Source organism: Perissodus microlepis, chromosome 17, assembly GCF_051167445.1.
Source record: "Perissodus microlepis isolate ML-2025 ecotype Zambia chromosome 17, ASM5116744v1, whole genome shotgun sequence".
NCBI lineage: Eukaryota > Metazoa > Chordata > Actinopteri > Cichliformes > Cichlidae > Perissodus > Perissodus microlepis.
The window spans coordinates 28940605-28959559 of NC_140477.1; the positions used below are offsets into that span (position 1 = coordinate 28940605).

At 41.4% G+C, this 18955-nt stretch overlaps 2 protein-coding genes across 4 annotated transcripts in view; one reads left to right on the forward strand and one right to left on the reverse strand.

The window, feature by feature from the left end:
• The first annotated feature begins 6816 nt into the window (after positions 1-6816).
• Positions 6817-14655, forward strand: LOC146369827 (complement factor H-related protein 1-like). 3 transcript variants are annotated; one of them, XM_084910969.1, is made up of 6 exons: positions 6817-7006; positions 11744-11911; positions 12248-12439; positions 12531-12716; positions 14124-14303; positions 14398-14655. In XM_084910969.1, the coding sequence occupies exons 1-6, from the start codon at positions 6937-6939 to the stop codon at positions 14583-14585; spliced, it is 984 nt and encodes a 327-aa protein (XP_084767095.1). In that variant the 5' UTR covers positions 6817-6936; the 3' UTR covers positions 14586-14655. The 3 variants fall into 3 exon arrangements, with proteins under 3 accessions (XP_084767095.1, XP_084767096.1, XP_084767097.1); XM_084910970.1 differs by having other exon boundaries at positions 6818-7006; positions 12248-12433; XM_084910971.1 differs by lacking the exon at positions 11744-11911 and having other exon boundaries at positions 6820-7006.
• A 1108-nt stretch (positions 14656-15763) lies between these two features.
• aspm (assembly factor for spindle microtubules) overlaps positions 15764-18955 on the reverse strand; it is a 30461-nt gene continuing 27269 nt past the window's right edge. Inside the window, exons 23-26 of the mRNA XM_084910410.1 lie at positions 18597-18751; positions 16251-16427; positions 15968-16140; positions 15764-15881 (exon numbers count right to left, since the gene is read on the reverse strand). Coding sequence (XP_084766536.1) covers positions 15779-15881; positions 15968-16140; positions 16251-16427; positions 18597-18751 — 608 coding nt within the window. The 3' untranslated portion in view covers positions 15764-15778. The remainder of the gene's footprint in view (positions 15882-15967; positions 16141-16250; positions 16428-18596; positions 18752-18955) is intronic.

Sequence of the window (18955 nt, forward strand, 5' to 3'; positions counted from 1 at the left end):
AACAGGAATTTGGGGTGGGAAAAAGAACCAAAGCATGATGGGGTACAACTATCGAGAGTGGGGTTGGTACATAAAATTCACCAAGCGTAAGCAAATTCCATAATGAAGTCATCTACAAAATTCTGATTGGTTTCAGTTACACGATATGGTATTTAATGTCACGTGTCCAGCTGCTTATTTCTGAGAAATAAAGTGCTCACTGCTGCTTTGGCTCCAAAAAAGATTTTTCAGTACATCTTTTTATTGCAGCTGTTGTTACAGTTTAGTTTGGGAGAAGAATAATGATCAAGATTGAGAAATATATTCATGATCTAAGGTTAGATGGTATAAAAGTACAGACCAGTCAACTTTTAGTTGTTACAGGCTTTTTTCTCTTGTGTGAACTGTTTTGTGCAACTAAGTCACACTACATCTACAGGAACCTGCAAAGCCATGGAGGTTCACCTCTGGTTCACTGGAGAGGTGACAGTGATCTGTTGGAGAGCTAATACTCAATCTGCTTTCCAATTCTGCCAAACCAATACGCAAAATGGAGGACAGGTGCAAGGAGGAGTATTGAAGCCCATGTTCCGCCCATGGTCAGACGCCACTGTCCACCTCCAGAGTTTTGAAGAAATAAAAACACAGAAGAGAACAGAAAACACTGTGACCATGACATGGGGAAGAAGACAGCTGAAATGACACATGTCCAATTAACAAATACATTGAAACAGGCAGATGCAGCAACAAGAACTTTACAGAATGCATGGATACATTTACATGTATAACAATCAAGAAATACAAAGAGTGAACACTGAAGGAACAATGTAAATAATATAGTTGGGACTACATTTACTTTGTAGTTTTCATGAGGCGCTATAAAGCAGAGGTCCCCAACCTTTTTTGCGCCACGGACTGGTTTGTGTCTGACAATATGTTCACGGACTGGCCTTCAAGGTGTCGTGGATAAATAACAAAATAAAACCAGTACTGGTACCAAAAAGAACATTTATTCATAACACACGGGAAAAGACCCAGGGGAACAGAGTTAACGATAAAAACGAAAAAAACTTTGAAAACCATATATTTCATACCCGAGCTTCAATTTGTCCAATCTCTGCAACTCTCTGTGTGGTCAATAGTGATGTGTCGGTCACGAACGAAATGGCTCTTAGAGCCGGATCTTTGACGTGAACGACACCAGCCGGCTCCTTATCGCGAGCCGTGATTTATTATTTTTTTTCATTCTGTCACCCTCTCTCTTGCACTTTTTTTCGGCTTCACTCCGCATGCGAGCCTTGTGCTTTGCGCTGGGCAGAGGGGGGGAGGGGCGGTAGTTACACTCTCAGTAGCACAGGAACAGAGCGGGAGGGAGAGAGAGAGAAAGAGAGCCAGGGACAACAACGTCACATATAGTAATCATCCACAACTATTTTCAGTTGCAGATGATAAAGGATTCATAAAGTTTATTCATGCAGGCCCAGATGACAGAGAATGTGCATCTTCTTTTTCTTTTCATATTTTAATTTATATTTAATTGTGTTGTGGTTTGCAGTGTTTTGTGTTGTTTCACTTTAGATTTGTTTAAAAGGAAAAAGCTGAAAATTTAAATAGTTAAAAGTTGAACTGTGACTAGTTGGTTTTTGTATTATATGATTTATTTATTACATTTTATGTGGAGTGAATAAATAAAAGTATATGTACAGTGGCCCCTAGAGACAAAGCACGTACAAACTCCAAAACACGTACAAAACACAACAGAAGTGCTCCAGGATGCTAGGCCCAGCGTTGAGCTTTTGTTACCTAGTGGCTACACAAGCCAGCAAGTACCAACGACCGGATTTGGTGTGTGGTAGTAACAGGTAAATGAACTTTTTTTTTTTAATTATTTGAATATATATGAGTGCTTTTGTATAAATACACAAACAATACACATATGCTTTCAATTGTGTAATTTAAGTGATCTAGGTAGCTCTGTTTTGAAGTTCAGTTAACGCTAGAAATGTGTTTTGGAGTTTGTACGTGCTTTTTGTCTGTGAAGGTTCTCAGTCATCCAGGTCATCGTAGTCAAAGGAGCTTGCAAAGAAAAGCGTCTGGACTTCTTTAAGTTACTTGAAGACGTTTCACCTCTCATCCGAGAAGCTTCTTCAGTTCTAAGGTCAAATGGTGGAGAGTCCCAGATATAAACCTAGTGGGAGTATCCCCCCACAGAGGGACAAAAGGACCCCCTGATGATCCTCTAATCGCCTGAGCCAAGGTGTGAAACTGGGTGTGGGTCCCAATCAGCCAGAGTTTCGGGTGTGTTCATTGTGAAACCTGGCCCCACCTTATCATGCGAATTCCTGAGGTCAGATGGCCCAGGATGTGAGTGGGCGTTAAGGCGTCTGGGAAGGGATCTCAAAACTGGATTATAGATGGCAGAGAGTTGGTGTCGTAAACCCCCGCCTCTGTTCAAAGATGGTCGCTCACAGTGGACATAGATGGCTTCTTTCACTCCTCTTTCAAACCATCTGTCCTGTCTGTCCAAAATGTGAACATTGGCATCCTTGAAAGAGTGTCCTTTATCCTTAAGATGCAGATGGACTGCTGAGTCTTGTCCTGTGGAGGTGGCTCTTCTGTGTTGTGCCATGCGCTTGTGAAGTGGCTGTTTGGTCTCTCCAATGTAGAGGTCTGGGCATTCCTCGCTGCACTGTACAGCATACACCACATTGTTAAGTCTGTGTTTTGGCGTTTTGTCTTTCGGGTGAACCAGTTTTTGTCTGAGCGTGTTGCTGGGTCTGAAATGCACCGGGATGTCATGCTTGGAGAAAACTCTCCTAAGTTTTTCTGATACACCGGCTACATAGGGGATGACAATGTTGTTGCGTCTGTCCTTCTTATCCTCCCTCGCTGGTGTCTGGTCTTCTTTTCTGTGCCTCTTTGCTGACTTTAAGAACGCCCATTTAGGATAGCCGCACGTTTTGAGTGCTTCCTTTACATGTGTGTGTTCCTTCTTTTTTCCTTCAGGCTTAGAGGGAACATGTTCTGCCCGGTGGTGTAGGGTCCTAATTACTCCAAGTTTGTGTTCCAAAGGGTGATGGGAGTCAAAGAGGAGGTACTGGTCCGTGTGTGTGGGCTTCCGGTAAACTTCGATGTTGAGTTTGCCGTTCTCTTCAATGTGCACAGCGCAGTCCAGGAAAGGCAAACAGTTGTCCTTTGTGTCTTCCCTGGTGAACTTGATGTTTTTATCCACAGCGTTAATGTGCGCAGTGAAGGATTCCACTTCTTGTGTCTTGATTTTGACCCAGGTGTCGTCCACATATCTGTACCAGTGGCTGGGTACTCTTCCTTTGAAAGAGCCAAGAGCCTTCCTTTCCACTTCCTCCATGTAAAGGTTGGCTACAATCGGTGACACGGGGGAGCCCATGGCACAGCCATGTTTTTGTCTGTAAAAGCCTTCGTTGTATTTGAAATATGTAGTGGTGAGGCAGAGGTCTAACAGTGTGCAAATCTGATCGGGTGTGAAGTTGGTCCTGTCCTCCAAGGAGCTGTCTTCTTGTAGTCGTTTTCTGACAGTCTCCACGGCCTCCGTGGTGGGTATGCAGGTGAAGAGAGAGACTACATCAAAGGACACCATGGTTTCATCTGGATCCAGGGTAAGTTTCTGGACCTTGTCAGTGAAGTCGGTGGAGTTCTTGATGTGGTGTGGGGTGTTCCCCACGAGAGGAGCAAGGATGGTAGCAAGGTGTTTAGCAATGTTATAAGTGGCTGAGTTTATGCTACTGACTATGGGTCTGAGTGGGACAGCTTTCTTGTGGATTTTAGGAAGTCCGTAGATGCAGGGTATGGCATCCCCTGGGTAAAGGCGGTGATATGTAAGGCGGTCAATAATTTTGTCCTTTTCAAAGTCTTGAAGGCAAGCTATAACTTTCTTTTTGTAGCTGCTTGTGGGGTCTCGCTTTAAGGCTTCGTAGGTATTGTTGTCACTGAGGAGAGTAGTGATCTTTGTATGGTAATCTGTAGTGTTTAGGACCACGGTGCACTCGCCTTGAGGCGACTTTTGTTGTGATTTGGCGCTATATAAATAAAATTGAATTGAATTGAATCTTCCCTTATCAGCTGGTAAAACAGTGATGTTGTGGTCTTTGCTCAGGGAAGCGACGGCCTTCTTTTCCTGTATTGTGAGGTTGGATGGAGGGACTTTGGCACTGGAGAGCGTGGCTGAGACTTTCATCCTGATTTCCTCTGCTTCTGTCTGTGATAATTTATTAATCCGTATGGCAGATTCTGTGGCTGTGATGAGGTCCACTATGGGCAACTGTTGTGGAGAAATGGCAAAATTGAGTCCTTTGGCTAATACTCTCTTTTCAGGTTCAGTGAGAATCCTGTCTGAAAAGTTCTTAACCCATTTCTCCTGACTGACTTCAGGTGTGCTTTTTGGAGTTTGTATGTGTTTTGTCTCTAGGGGCCACTGTATATATTTATATATAAACATATATAAATAAAACCACTTTTTTTTACATTAATAATTCCTTTTGTGCATAATTTTATATTATTGTTAATAATAGATTAATTAATGCAACAAAACAACCTGAAGAGCCGGTTCGGAGCCGAAAGAGCCGGCTCTTTTTAGTGAGCCGAACCGAAAGAGCCGGTTTTCTAAAAAGAGCCGGAAATCCCATCACTAATGGGATAAGGGCCTACTTGCTATACAGCATACACGGCTGAGAACTAAGGGAGACAGAGATTTTGCCACTGTGGCCCCCAGACTGTGGAACTCTCTCCCTTTGAGCTTAAGATCTGTGGACTCAGTGGTCTCTTGTAGCAAAACAACTGAAAACTCATCTTTTTAGAATTGTCAAGGTCAACATTCAGGAGGCAACTTCATAAATATAAATACAGAGGGTTTACAACAAAGTGCAAACCACTGGTTACACTCAAGAACAGGAAAGACAGATGAGACTTTGCCAGAAAACATCAAAAAGAGCTGCACAGTTTTACAGTGAGATCTTTGGACAAATGAAACAAAGATTAGCCTGTACCAGACAGATAGGAAGAGAAAAGCAGCAACTCAAGACAGCTGCTCTAAAAACCTAGCAGAGCATCTCAAGAGAGGAAACGCAGCATTTGGTGATGTCCACCGGTTCTAATCCTCAGACAGTCATTGACAGCAGGAAAAAGTATCATCTAAATACTAAAAACCATCCATCCATTCTTATCCTTTTCAGGGTCACGGGGGGTTGGAGCCTATCGCAGCTGACTTAGGGCAAGAGGCAGGGTACACCCTGGACTGGTCGCCAGTCTAACACAGTGACACAGATAACCATTCACACCTGCACTCACACCTATGGGCAATTTCGAGTTTCCAATTAACATATCCCCACTAACTGCATCTCCTTGGACTGTGGGAGAAACCCAGAGTACCCACAGACAACCCACGCAAACTCCACACAGAAAGACCCTGGCCTGATGGTGGAGTTGAACAACAGACCTTCTTGCTGTGAACAATTTTTTTTCAATTTTCGGTGGCTATCCACCGTACCACCCACTAACTAACAAGAAACCATCTTCATGTTGAAAATTATGTTAGTTTATTTAATTGCTTGTGAGAAATGGGGTATAATGGTTTCAATTCTTTACTTTGGTAAAACCTGTTGAATTAAAGTCTGCATTTCAGTCACATCTTGATTGTTTGATTTCAAATCCATTGAGGTTGTGTTGAGTCAATATTGAAAAAATTGTGTTAAAGTCCAAAAACTTATGGACTCATCCTGGGTTTTCAGGTAACGAAGGTGGTTCACTTCTTACCCAGACACGTTATATTACCAGGACAAGTCCATAGTCCATATTTGCAATTATGTTCCCAGCGGCAACCTAAAAACAGCAAAAATTGTGAAATTCACATCTCTTTCAATTACACCAAATTCACACACACACAGAAAAACCAAAACATTAATGACAGGTGCTGATGTCACTGTAATAAAAGTAAAAAAAACACAAAAGCAGAGTAGGAAGTCGATTTCTAAAGACTGGGGGTAATCCAGCCATACAAAGATGTGGGTGCATTACCCCAACTTTACCAGTTGTATCTAAAGTAAAAACAATAAATAATGGTACCACTCACTTTATGAGTTTATGTTACAATAATAATTTTATTATTTTATTAGGTCTATTTTTTTAATAATGCAGTTCTGCTTTTAACCTTCAATCAATCAAGGAGTGTCCAGTAGAGAAAGAGAGAAGCACATTTTTGAACTTTGTTTTTTGTAAAGTATGCTGAGAAGAAGTAGAATAAATAGGGTGAAGCCATATTAAGAAATGAAGGCAAATCCTGCATTGCTCAACAGCTACATTTGTTTTAGTAGTTCGCAAGAGGTCAGAGTTCATCACTGTTGACTTCGACTGCAGTTCTCTCCTTTCTTATAAGATCCAAGTTTTTCCCAGTTTGTACCTAAGTGTAGTTCAGACTGTTCGTTTATATTCAGACTGCTTAACTTTAAAAAAAAAAAATCCAACTTAAACCTTGGTAAGGTTAAAACTTTTCTTTGCTCTATTGATTCCTGCAGATGATTAACGAAAAATCAAATCAGCATTTAGCCATTTATAAATATTTGTGTTTTTACCAACTGGTGAATTGTATTTTTAATGGCATGACATAACTTCATAATAATCATTTCAATAACAATCTGAAAAATCTACTATTTGTCTAGTGAGTTATCTAATTATCTAGTTTTTGCAGTGTGTGACTTTTTATGTGTACCAATATTAGGGAAGCATTATAGTGTTTACAAGAGTTTGTTAGGGTCCCACTGTGTCATTAAAGTGGCAGCATGTGGTCACAGTATTTATACCTGTTTCCAGTGAGCCTGAGATTGTTTTTGGAGGCAGGAACAGACTTGTGTAAATCACTGAACAACCTTTTTTTTCTCAGTCTGCAGTGTTTAGTTTTCTTTGAGGGATCAGACGCACAAAGACAACATGCATGCAATAACCAAAAGCAGGATCCTGTTTTTGTGCATATGTTCACTGATGTCAGTGAAGAGCCAAGGTAAGTACTTCATTTGATTTCACTTATTACATGTTTTGATGGTTTTAATATTAATGTGAATAATGGGAGTTTATCAGGAGTTAGTGTCATGAACTGGCTGTGTAATGCAGGCAGGGTAGGACTTAAATGCAGACTTACGGAGACAGCACTTAGACCTCCAAAAACAGAGTCTTCATTAATCCCATGCAAACGTACACCTACCTGGAATAACCCTGACATATTACAAAACAATAATATGATAAATTTTCTAGAATGGAGTTGTAAAGGAATAAAATACTTAGAACATATATTAGAAGGAACAGACTTTATTCCATTTGACAGACTAGTTATACAATATGGGATCAACAAGAAAAGATTTTTAGAATATCAACAAATTAAATCCATAATAAAAAAGAAATTTAACCTCAGTCAAGTTGAATTACAAACACCACCAAGTGCGGTTACTCTTAAATCCCCCAAATTATTGTCTAAAATATACAGAACACTTTCTAAAATAGATGAATCAATATCCCTTCCAATTGCAAAGTGGGAAGCAGATTTATCAGTCAGCTTAGACCAAAACTTCTGGTCTCAGGTATGCTTAAAAACCTTAAAATTGATTAGAAATCCCAGTCTGCAATTAATGCTCAGCCCTGGCGCAGGGGGCCTCTGGTGCATCGGCCTAAATGGGGGGGCTCTTCAACTGGCAGGGAGGTTGTTCCATCCTTGCAGCAGACCACTCTGCAGGTGGGGGAGAGACATAGGAGAGGTGGAGAATAAACTTAACCTGGGTGTCTATTGTCTTGTGTAGTCTGGGAGATGATTGAATGTTAGGGTGGGTACAGTTTCCTCTGCGGTGGGGTCGGGTGGGCTGCCCCGGGTCCTGTGGGGCTGGGCGGTCCTGCTGCCGTAGGCACCGGTCTGGATGGGCCTGGGCTCCCTTGCCTTGGTGGGTGCCGAAGGACGGGGGTGCCTACTGGGGTCAGCGGGGGAGCTGGCCCCATGCCCCTCCCTTCTTTTCCTCCCCATCCCCGGCTGCCTCCCTCTTCCCGCTCCAACACACCCACCCACACAAGTAGGGCCTTGGGGTGCGGGTGTGTCACCAGGGTGCAGGGGAGGCATTCCCCCCGTCCCCTTCTGGCCACCTGTGCCTCAATTTTATTCCACAACTTAGACATCCACATTACTCACACTCTCATAACACATACATATAGGGCCTTGAGGGTGGGCACGTTAACGGTGTCCAGTGGACGGTCTGTGTGTATTCAACCCCACCTCTGGCGCCTGTGCCCACCTCTCAATTTTAAATCCATGTAGACATTGAGGGTTCTCGGGAGGGGCCGTGCTAACACATGCTGTTCTCTGGCAGCAGGACCATGCTCTCCCGTGTTTTAAATGCACCTTAGAACAACACGTGAGCATTGCCCGCTGGCCATCGGGGCGGGGGGGGGGCTGGAAGGAGGTGTTGGCCGTCCGATTGGGATCTGGGATGCGGGGCCTCCCTGCTGCTGCGGAGCCTGGGGCGGTCTGCTTGCCTCCACCCCAGGGGAAAGGGTAACATCTCCTGGGTCTAGGTGCCGTTTCCCCCTCTAGGGGCAAGGGTACCTGGACCTGGGGTATAGAGTTTGTTTGGGGAGTGTGATTGTGTGTACATGTCCATGTATGTCTATCCCTACGTTGGGTGAGTGCTGAGTATTTGTATATGTGTTCATGAGGGTGGCAATGCATGTTTGTGCCTGTGTGTGCCTGTTTGTCTGTGTCTACAGGGAGTGCAGAATTATTAGGCAAATGAGTATTTTGTCCACACCATCCTCTGCATGCATGTTGTCTTACTCCAAGCTGTATAGGCTCGAAAGCCTACTACCAATTAAGCATATTAGGTCATGTGCATCTCTGTAATGAGAAGGGGTGTGGTCTAATGACTTCAACACTGTATATCAGGTGTGCATAATTATTAGGCAACGTCCTTTCCTTTGGCAAAATGGGTCAAAAGAAGGACTTGACAGGCTCAGAAAAGTCAAAAATAGTGAGATATCTTGCAGAGGGATGCAGCAGTCTCAAAATTGCAAAGCTTCTGAAGCGTGATCATCGAACAATCAAGCGTTTCATTCAAAATAGTCAACAGGGTCGCAAGAAGCGTGTGGAAAAACCAAGGCGCAAAATAACTGCCCATGAACTGAGAAAAGTCAAGCGTGCAGTTGCCAAGATGCCACTTGCCACCAGTTTGGCCATATTTCAGAGCTGCAACATCACTGGAGTGCCCAAAAGCACAAGGTGTGCAATACTCAGAGACATGGCCAAGGTAAGAAAGGCTGAAAGACGACCACCACTGAACAAGACACACAAGCTGAAACGTCAAGACTGGGCCAAGAAATATCTCAAGACTGATTTTTCTGAGGTTTTATGGACTGATGAAATGAGAGTGAGTCTTGATGGGCCAGATGGATGGGCCCGTGGCTGGATTGGTAAAGGGCAGAGAGCTCCAGTCCGACTCAGACGCCAGCAAGGTGGAGGTGGAGTACTGGTTTGGGCTGGTATCATCAAAGATGAGCTTGTGGGGCCTTTTCGGGTTGAGGATGGAGTCAAGCTCAACTCCCAGTCCTACTGCCAGTTTCTGGAAGACACCTTCTTCAAGCAGTGGTACAGGAAGAAGTCTGCATCCTTCAAGAAAAACATGATTTCCATGCAGGACAATGCTCCATCACACGCGTCCAAGTACTCCACAGCGTGGCTGGCAAGAAAGGGTATAAAAGAAGAAAAACTAATGACATGGCCTCCTTGTTCACCTGATCTGAACCCCATTGAGAACCTGTGGTCCATCATCAAATGTGAGATTTACAAGGAGGGAAAACAGTACACCTCTCTGAACAGTGTCTGGGAGGCTGTGGTTGCTGCTGCACGCAATGTTGATGGTGAACAGATCAAAACACTGACAGAATCCATGGATGGCAGGCTTTTGAGTGTCCTTGCAAAGAAAGGTGGCTATATTGGTTGCTGATTTGTTTTTGTTTTGTTTTTGAATGTCAGAAATGTATATTTGTGAATGTGGAGATGTTATATTTGTTTCATAGGTAAAAATAAATCATTGAAATGGGTATATATTTGTTTTTTGTTAAGTTGCCTAATAATTATGCACAGTAATAGTCACCTGCACACACAGATATCCCCCTAAAATAGCTAAAACTAAAAACAAACTAAAAACTACTTCCAAAAACATTCAGCTTTGCTATTAATGAGTTTTGTGGGTTCATTGAGAACATGGTTGTTGTTCAATAATAAAATTATTCCTCAAAAATACAACTTTCCTAATAATTCTGCACTCCCTGTATATGTCAGGTCGGGTCTTAGGCTACGTCCACACTAGCCCGGATAGATTTGAAAACGGCGTTTTCATCTGAAAACGCTCCGCGTCCACACTGGCGTTTTCAGTCGTTTTCACAGAGTCGTGCGTCCACATTGAAACGGGTGAAAACTCTTACGTTCCAGTCCTGGAACCAAAAGCAAGTGAGAATTAAAGAATTTGAAGAAAAGCTATCTGGAGCATGTACAAACTGATATTCATCTTTTTTAGGGCAGTCAAAATTGAGAGCAATCAAAACAACCGCTGTATAATGCACTCAGCTAGCTTTGTTTATTTCGTCACATGACTGCATCACATGACTAAAATACGTCATCGTTTTAGAAAGTCTGCGTTTTCGTGTGTCCACACTGCAACGGGACCGCTGCATTTTGAAATGTATGCGTTTTCGAGAGCGTTTTCAAAACGCTGCGTTTTTCCTTGAGGAAAGCACTGTCTCAGTGTGGACGGGAGGTTAAAACGGAGCTCTCAGGTATGTACCAGCTCACTCCCGGTGGCTACTTGGCGGGGCCTGGCGCCTGTTGCTCAGTCAGGCCTCTTCCGGGGCATAGGGGGCCCTCGGGCCTCCGGGCCTACGTCTAGGTTCACTCTGGCACAGCTGGCTGCCAGCAGAGCCGGCAGGCACGCCAGTGCAGCCCCCACTGGCTTCTGCTCTGTGGCTACTGGGTGACCCCTCGTCTGGGGCTCTCCTCAGCTCTTCCCAGGAGGGTGGCACGGATGTCCTCCTTGGGCTCTCGCACTCTTTGGCCTCTGGATGTCTGGAGCCTGGATCTCCTCCATGCCTGCTTCATGCCCTGGGGGACGGGGCTAAGGCTCTCTACATCCTCTAGCAGACCGTTACATGGGGAAACCTTTTAAATACAAGCGCGCTGATCCACACAGGTGTGCACACGGGTGTTCACTATTGGGGTGGTAAATACAAAAGAGAAGTATGTTTGTTAATGCCTACTGAGTTCACTAGTTTGTTGGCGGCGTAGACCCGGGTAAACCCATCCATTAAGATGGCAGTGGTGAAAGTCAAATGCCAGTTGAAAGTTCAGTCTCACCTGTGGCTGAGGTTTTTGCTGTTTTGGTAAGAATCTAAAGCTACAGTCTGAAAGTCTAATAGTAGTGGCAGTCATGAACCAAATGGATGAACATGATCCAAATTTCATTCAAACATCTCACGTAAAGACAATCAAAAACCACACGAAATGGAGGTTTGCCAAAGTCAGCAGGATTCCCTGCTAGTCACTTAATAACAGACATTACGCAGTCTATTCAGTAGTATTAAGGATATTTAAGCCTAGTCCAACGATAGTTGAAGAATGTTGTCTATGATTCACACTTACTAGTAAGACAAGAATGTATTCTACCTACTCTTTGATAATATCTAAATGTAATATCTGTCTTTTTGATAGCTATAACAGGATGTCCAACAACGAGCTTTGACCGCAGACTTAAAGTTTGGCAACATGGTGACAAACTTTACTTCGGGTGTGAGGAGGGTTACAAACCTCTCAGCAAAGGCTGGTGGGGTGAAGCCACATGTGTGGACGGTGTTTGGTCTGGAGTTGAAAGCTGTATTGGTAATTAAAGTTTCTAATTAAAGTATCTTCTGTTATTAGCTTGAAGCAAACACAGTGACTTGTTCAATACCAATGTCAAGATGGAGAGTATAAGATGTTTTGGTAGAAAATATATATATTTTGGAATCTTTTTAAAACATTTTTTAACATTTAAGTTTTATCTGCAGTTATGTTTAAGAAATTGGTGTGAAAATATTTTCTGTAATATCTTACAATAAGTGCATTCATACAGAGTTTCTTCCACTGCTTATTCTGATCACATTTTTTAAATGGAGGAATGGATTTCATCCATCTGTAAATTTTTTGCCTGATTGTTTGTAATCATATCCACTTTAGAGGAACAAAAGTGTCGAGAAGCTCCTGAGATTCCTAATGGGGAAGGAATACTAGGGAGTACTGAACGACGTGGACAGACTCAAGAAATGATATTCATTAATTGCAATGAAGGATACTCAGCTGAGATTGAGGAATTAACCTGTCGTGACGGACGATGGGATTTAAATGGATCACTTGATGATATCTGTAAATGTGAGTCACCTTAACCATTATTTTGATGCATGTTTTTATGAAAAGATTACAGAGTGTAAGTTAATAGTGTATATGTTGTGATGTCTTACAGCTAATCATGATAACTGCAGCCCTCCACCCAAAGTTGAGAATGCTGTTATTATAACTCATTATCAGAAGGAATACCCATTTTGCTCTGAAGTAACTTATCAGTGCTTTGACAATTACATTATGGAAGGAAAAGCTACGATTAACTGCATAGCTGGGGAATGGAAGGAGCTCGCCATTAAGTGTTTACGTACGTACATGACATAAATAAATAAAAATGGTGGGGCAAATACTTTACATCATCAAAAAAAACCTGTAAGAACTGGGCATTAATTTCAGTTTCACTGCAGCAATAAGAAACTGGAAATGGTTAAAAAGCAGTGAGTGTTTAGAAGCTAGGTATTGGGAGTATCCTGTACTAATTTTAGCACAGATAATTTTTGATTTTGTTTTCTTTATTACAGTTACACAGACTGAAATCTTTTACCACATGATTATGTGCATGCTGTGAAAATGTCTCAGGGACACTGGCACCTTTCCAGCTCACAAACAGCAGACGCACACACACAACATTTTATACTATTAGTAATATACTATTTAAAATTGTACTATTAAATTCCAGTGCACAAAATAATCTAGGCAAGCCTCCAGTTTGCACTGGAACAGTTCGGAGCTGACTGTGAAGCTGTGGGAATGAGAATCACCACCTCCAGATCTGACGCTATGGTCCTCAGCTGGAAAAGGGTGGAGTGCCCACTCCAGGTCAGGGATGAGTTCCTGCCCCAAGTGTTTCTCGGAGTTTAAGTATCTCGGGGTCTTGTTCACAACTGAGGGGAGAAGAGAGCAGGAGATCCACAAATGGATTGGTGATGTGGTATACTGGTCCATCTTGTTCAAGAGAGATCTGAGTGTAAAAGAGAAGCTCTTGATTTACCAGTTGATCTACGTCCCTACCCTCACCTATGGTCACAAGCTGTGGGTAGTGACTGAAAGAACAAGATCGTGGATAAAAGAGGCGAAAATTGGCTTTTTCTTTTACTACTATTACAGTTTGCAAGTAACATGTACGACCACATCATTGAGTTGCGTGTTGTAGCCACACAGTGTTTTGCAGTAGTACAGAACAGTAAGTGAATTGTGAGTTTCTGGATTTTGAATTTAAAATCATGTGTAAATCATATTTTCAGGCTGGCCACCCCCACAAAAATCATCTAGCTCCCCCGGCAAGAATGGATACAAATACTAAATTTGTGAAACTGTGTTCATTTTCAAATGAAAAATGAAAAATGTCAAAAAGAAAAAAAACTCAGATCTGCTACTTGTGATTAAGGGAACAGTTTCTTAAGTAAATTAATAAATGGTTAAGAAAGCTTTTAATGCTTATTATTAGCAAATGCATGTTTTAGACATTTACTTAATTATTCATGTCCTTCAGTAAACGATATATAGAATAAATATGAGAAAATAATATTAGTTACTCAGGAAAACAAATACAGCTACATGTTTCTTTCTGAGGTTTTGAGGCATTTTTCATTGAAGGAAAAAACATAATTGAACAGCACTTCCTCAAAAGCCAGCATACCAACGTTCCTGAAAGTATCACAGCTGTGCCACGTGATCATCTTTTTGTCAATCTTGGCTCTTCACTTATTTTCAGAAATTCCACCCTGTGGGATACCTCCAGCTCTTGAGGATGGAGACACCAAGACTGCCATCAAAGAGCATTACAGCCATAATGAAACTATTGAATACATGTGTCAGAGTTACTACATTATGGAGGGAGAGCCTTACAAAACCTGCCTCTATGGTGAATGGACTGGACACATGAGATGCCTCAGTAAGTTACAGTTCTCCCCAATCTTAAGAATAATTTTACCATAATATTCTTTTACATCTTTGTCATAATACTCTTATATCTATGTCTCTTGCAGGGCCTTGCATTGTGAATGAAGATGAAATGAGACAGCATAACATCACCTTGAAATCAAGCGGCACTAAGTATTTAGTTCATGATGACATAATAGAGTTCAGGTGTACCAGAGGATTACCTATGGGTAATGTGGCAATGCGTCAGAGATGTAATAGTGGTGTGTTAGTCCTACCTACATGCCGAGAGTGAAAAGTTGAAATGATTTCTGATCTTCTGTTTTCAGATGTGGAATAATAAATCACAGATTGTCTGATTTGGTCCGTTTTCTGCTTTCTTCTACTTCACACTAGAAGTAAAACTCATATGTTCATACAGACATGTTTCCCATATTTTGAAAGTACACTGACCAAAATTAAAATATATAAATCTAATCCACAAGCACTCTTAAGTAACGCAAGATGTCATGCATTTATTAAAGTATGGGAAATATGACTAATGCCACTGATTTGTTCCTGTTAACTATGAAGGTTCCTTAAATCAGCGGTCCCCAACCTCTGGGCCGGTCCGTGAGTCGTTTGGTACCAGGCCACGAGAGTTGAGGCTCGGGTGTGAAATGTATGGTTTTCAGGATTTTTAGCGGTTTTTAGCATTATTTTGTTATCGTTTTTATCGCTAACTCGGTTTTCCTGGGTCTTTTCACGTGTGTTATGAATAAATCTTTTTTTTGGTACCAATACTAGTTTTTTTGTTGTTGTTGTATTTATCCGCGACACCTTAAAGGCCGGTCCGTTAAATTTTGTCGGACATAAACCGGTCCGTGGCGCAAATAAGGTTGGGGACCGCTGCCTTAAATGAACTTATATGAACATGACAAAAATAATTTTCACTGGTCTGGTTTGCTTACTGCTCTTTCAACTCTTCAGTGGTTATTGTCACATAATGACTGTTATTTATGATTACCTAACAGGGTGTGGCTCATTTTTACCCACTGTCACACCTTAACCATTAACCCCTTCTGTAGTCCATTTTGTAAATTTCAGTCATTCTAAGTGTGAGTGGAGGATTATCACAGGACTTGTTAATCACAAGTCAGCAGCCAATGACACACTCCTGCGCCCATCTGTTCATACTGTCTTCTTGTTTGCACAGGCCGGTATTACATCAAAAGGGATTTTAGTAAAAATTGCAGTTTTGGGAGTAATGGCGATCCTGACATGTGCTGTTACAGGTTAACCTTGCATGCCTCTCCCCACTGTAGTACATCCAGAAGAAACAATTTAAAAGACAAATCCATTTTATTATATACATAAAAATGAATTGGTTTACAAAAAATAAAAATAAGACAGAGCAATACTTTTCTTAAGTTTTTAAAAAGAAGATCATGGATTAAAAAAAAAAAAATATATATATATATATATATATATATATATGAGCATGTTTATTTACAGCACAATGGACAGTGTGTTCGCCACCATCTGAATGGCCCTGAGGGGGTCTACAATGTCTTTGAGCTTATCTCGCCTGAGAACCCAATCTGGTGCAAACCTGAAAGAAAACAAAAAAGTTTTAGTTATCTCTGGAAACATACAAGCACACTTTCAGCGTATTATGTAACTCAGGAATATCCATACTTTGGTGCAGCGCGGGATTTACGAGGCGTCACTGGAACGAAGAAGCTCCCGTTGACCGACGCGCTCATCTTCTGCTTGATGATTGTTCTTTCTGTGTCCATCTTGTGTTTGCGAGCAGTGAGGCGGTAAATACTGTGGATCCTATCCAAGACCTTGGGTAGCTTTTTGACCTCCTAAAGAAAATACAGTAAGCAAAATAGTTAGCATTTTCTCTTGTGTCAAAATATCATTGATATTGGTATTTATGCACTCGTGTTATCTGTTTGTTACAGTGTCTACGGACCTCAGTGCGTTGCTTGTCCTGCAGCAGGAGCGCAAGAAGGAAACAGGCCTTAGTGAAGATGCTTCCACCCTTTTCTGCCACTTTATCCCCTGCCTTCTCCCGGTATCTCTGCAGCAGGTCCAACAGCGTCTCCACAGAGTTTTCCACTGAATACACCGCCTCAATGGTCTTGTGGTACTGAGGAGGGAGGGGAGACGATGTTAGTCCTGCACACTTAAACAACACTGACGCATCCACTGTTGCATGTTCTATTTTGGCTGAAAAAGACAGAAACACTCAAAAATGAACACCACCCCCGTCCACTTTGTTCTTCATATTTAATGCTTCACGCACACACAAAAAAGTGAACATAATACACGTTTTATCTGCTACATATCCACATAAATGGTCACTTTGCAGTTAAATCAGCTTTACAGAAAGCAGTTTCTCATAGATTGTAGATGACATGTATGGCCTTAAGCAAAGCTGTTAAAGCCACAATCATGATACAGCTTCCATGCTGGTAATCTCATTTCATTAAACACTGCACAGAACGATGGCAGGTGTAATTTCTCAAAACTAAGCAGGGATTAGTTTGTCCTATTGCTTGATGTTTTAGAATGGTACAAGTTAACCTGTTTTTGTCAAATGAGTCTGGTGGCTTTTGTGAGGGAACATATTTGGATCCAAAAGCTTTACATTCCCATACAAATGTTTTGCTGCTGCCCTCATCCACAGCAGTGTAAGCTTCTCAAAAGCACGGGTGTGCTGACGGTCATTGACCATCGACAGTATACAGATTACAGGTTTATTCAACCCCCACTTGTCTAAACAATCCCTTTCCAGCCAGAAGATTCAAAACAAATAAGCAAGATGTCTGGGTCTACCACGCCAACATGTTCCCGTCACAGTCAGGCAGATTATGTTGCAAGAAGAACAAAGTTCACAGCGAGAAGAGAGAAATCGATAACAGCAAACAGTCTGACAGAGGGTCAGATCTATATACAGGAAATGGAAAATGCTTTTAGAGAAAACAGGAAAGCTTGATAACACTTTAGTTCTGATATTTTCAGACAACCAGAGTTAAGTGATAGAGCTCTTTAAATGCATCTTCTCTGTGTTCTTGCAAGTTACTGTTTAAAATAATGCAACCAAAAATACTGCTGAATTTAAGAAATACTGGATAGTGATGCAGTATTAACTTTTATATACTTTTATGTACCTTTATATGATGACACAAAATGTCTAGCCATGAGAATACTGTATAAAAGTACTCTGCATTTACTATATCTGTACATAAATAAGTATTTGTTACCACCTTATATTACAGTCACACTAAGGAAAACAATGGCTGGCCCAAAACCATTGTGTAAGTGTGTGATAGGTTGGTTGCTGTAACTAGGGATGTCACCAGAACCAATATGTGTTGTATCATTTCCTACCAAAATTCTGAAAATGTGAGTAAGGACTGATATCCCAAAAAGCCGTATGCAAGCATGTTACTGTACTGTACTGAAATTGTATGGCCTAAGTGAACTAAAAGAATAGCTCCCAGATCAGTTTGAATTGATCAGCGTGAATGCTTTTCAATTAACATTACAAACATCCAAACCATTATCCTGCTTTTATTATGCCAAAATGTAAATTACCAACAAAGCTGTGAAATCAGCTTTGTTCCACTGGCTAAAATGTTTGCAATGGCTAACATTAAATGCTTATGCTAGTGTAATATAACATTAGTAGGCTATATAATGTTAACATTTTAAATAAATGATCTGCCAGTGTTTTAAAAATGACTTTAATGAGGCAGTTTATGGTCGAGTATGCGAGATGTCACCTCAGATCATTTCTGTTTTGGTATCGAATTGGGCTGTGAGAATTGTTCAGTTCTACTGCTGTTTGTACCGACTACTAATGTCCAGTATCGTGACACACCTAGGTGGAAATACTTGCTAACTTTTGCCAAATGTGAAGAAATTCAATGCAACCAATGGGCAACTATCATTTTTTTTTCTAGTCACAAGGAGGTTGCTGTCCTACCCTTAGTCTTAGGTGAAATCTGACATTGACATTGTTAAATATGCTGGAACTGAGGAGTGGAGGAGGTGGAGATAGCAAAATATAAGCTACAACATATCTCCTCCATTTCATGCGTCTTCAGACAGTTAAAACAGCTTAATCTAATGTTGGGCCTGTAGGAAAAGAAAAACAAAGAATAAACAACTGTCTACCTTCAAGCAAAAAGAGCAGCTTTAATATCACACTAAACTAATTAACCGGTTTACCTTTTATGTTTATAACCTGAGAGTACCGGATTACTACATGAGGGAGCATTAAATACAAAGTGCTCTTCTGTGTCTGCAGTACCTTGGAAAGGTTGAGAAGTATCTGAATGGAGAAGGTGATGACGTCCATGCAGGGGACGCTCCTGTTACAGCAGCGGATTAGTGTGAAGATGACGTTAGTGGCTCCACTCTCCACCAGCCGCTCGCAGCACTCTGGGGACAGCCTGGTGGCGGTTTCTGCACACGAATGCAACATGCAAACACAGAGGCACGCACAAAGAGATTTCAGTCAGGACAAATCATAAGATGCACTCTTACATGAATAAGAAGTATGCATTTTGGCCAATTAGGCACATATATATATTTACACATTTTAAACTTATATATATATTTACACATTTTAAACTTATATATATATTTACACATTTTAAACTTATATAT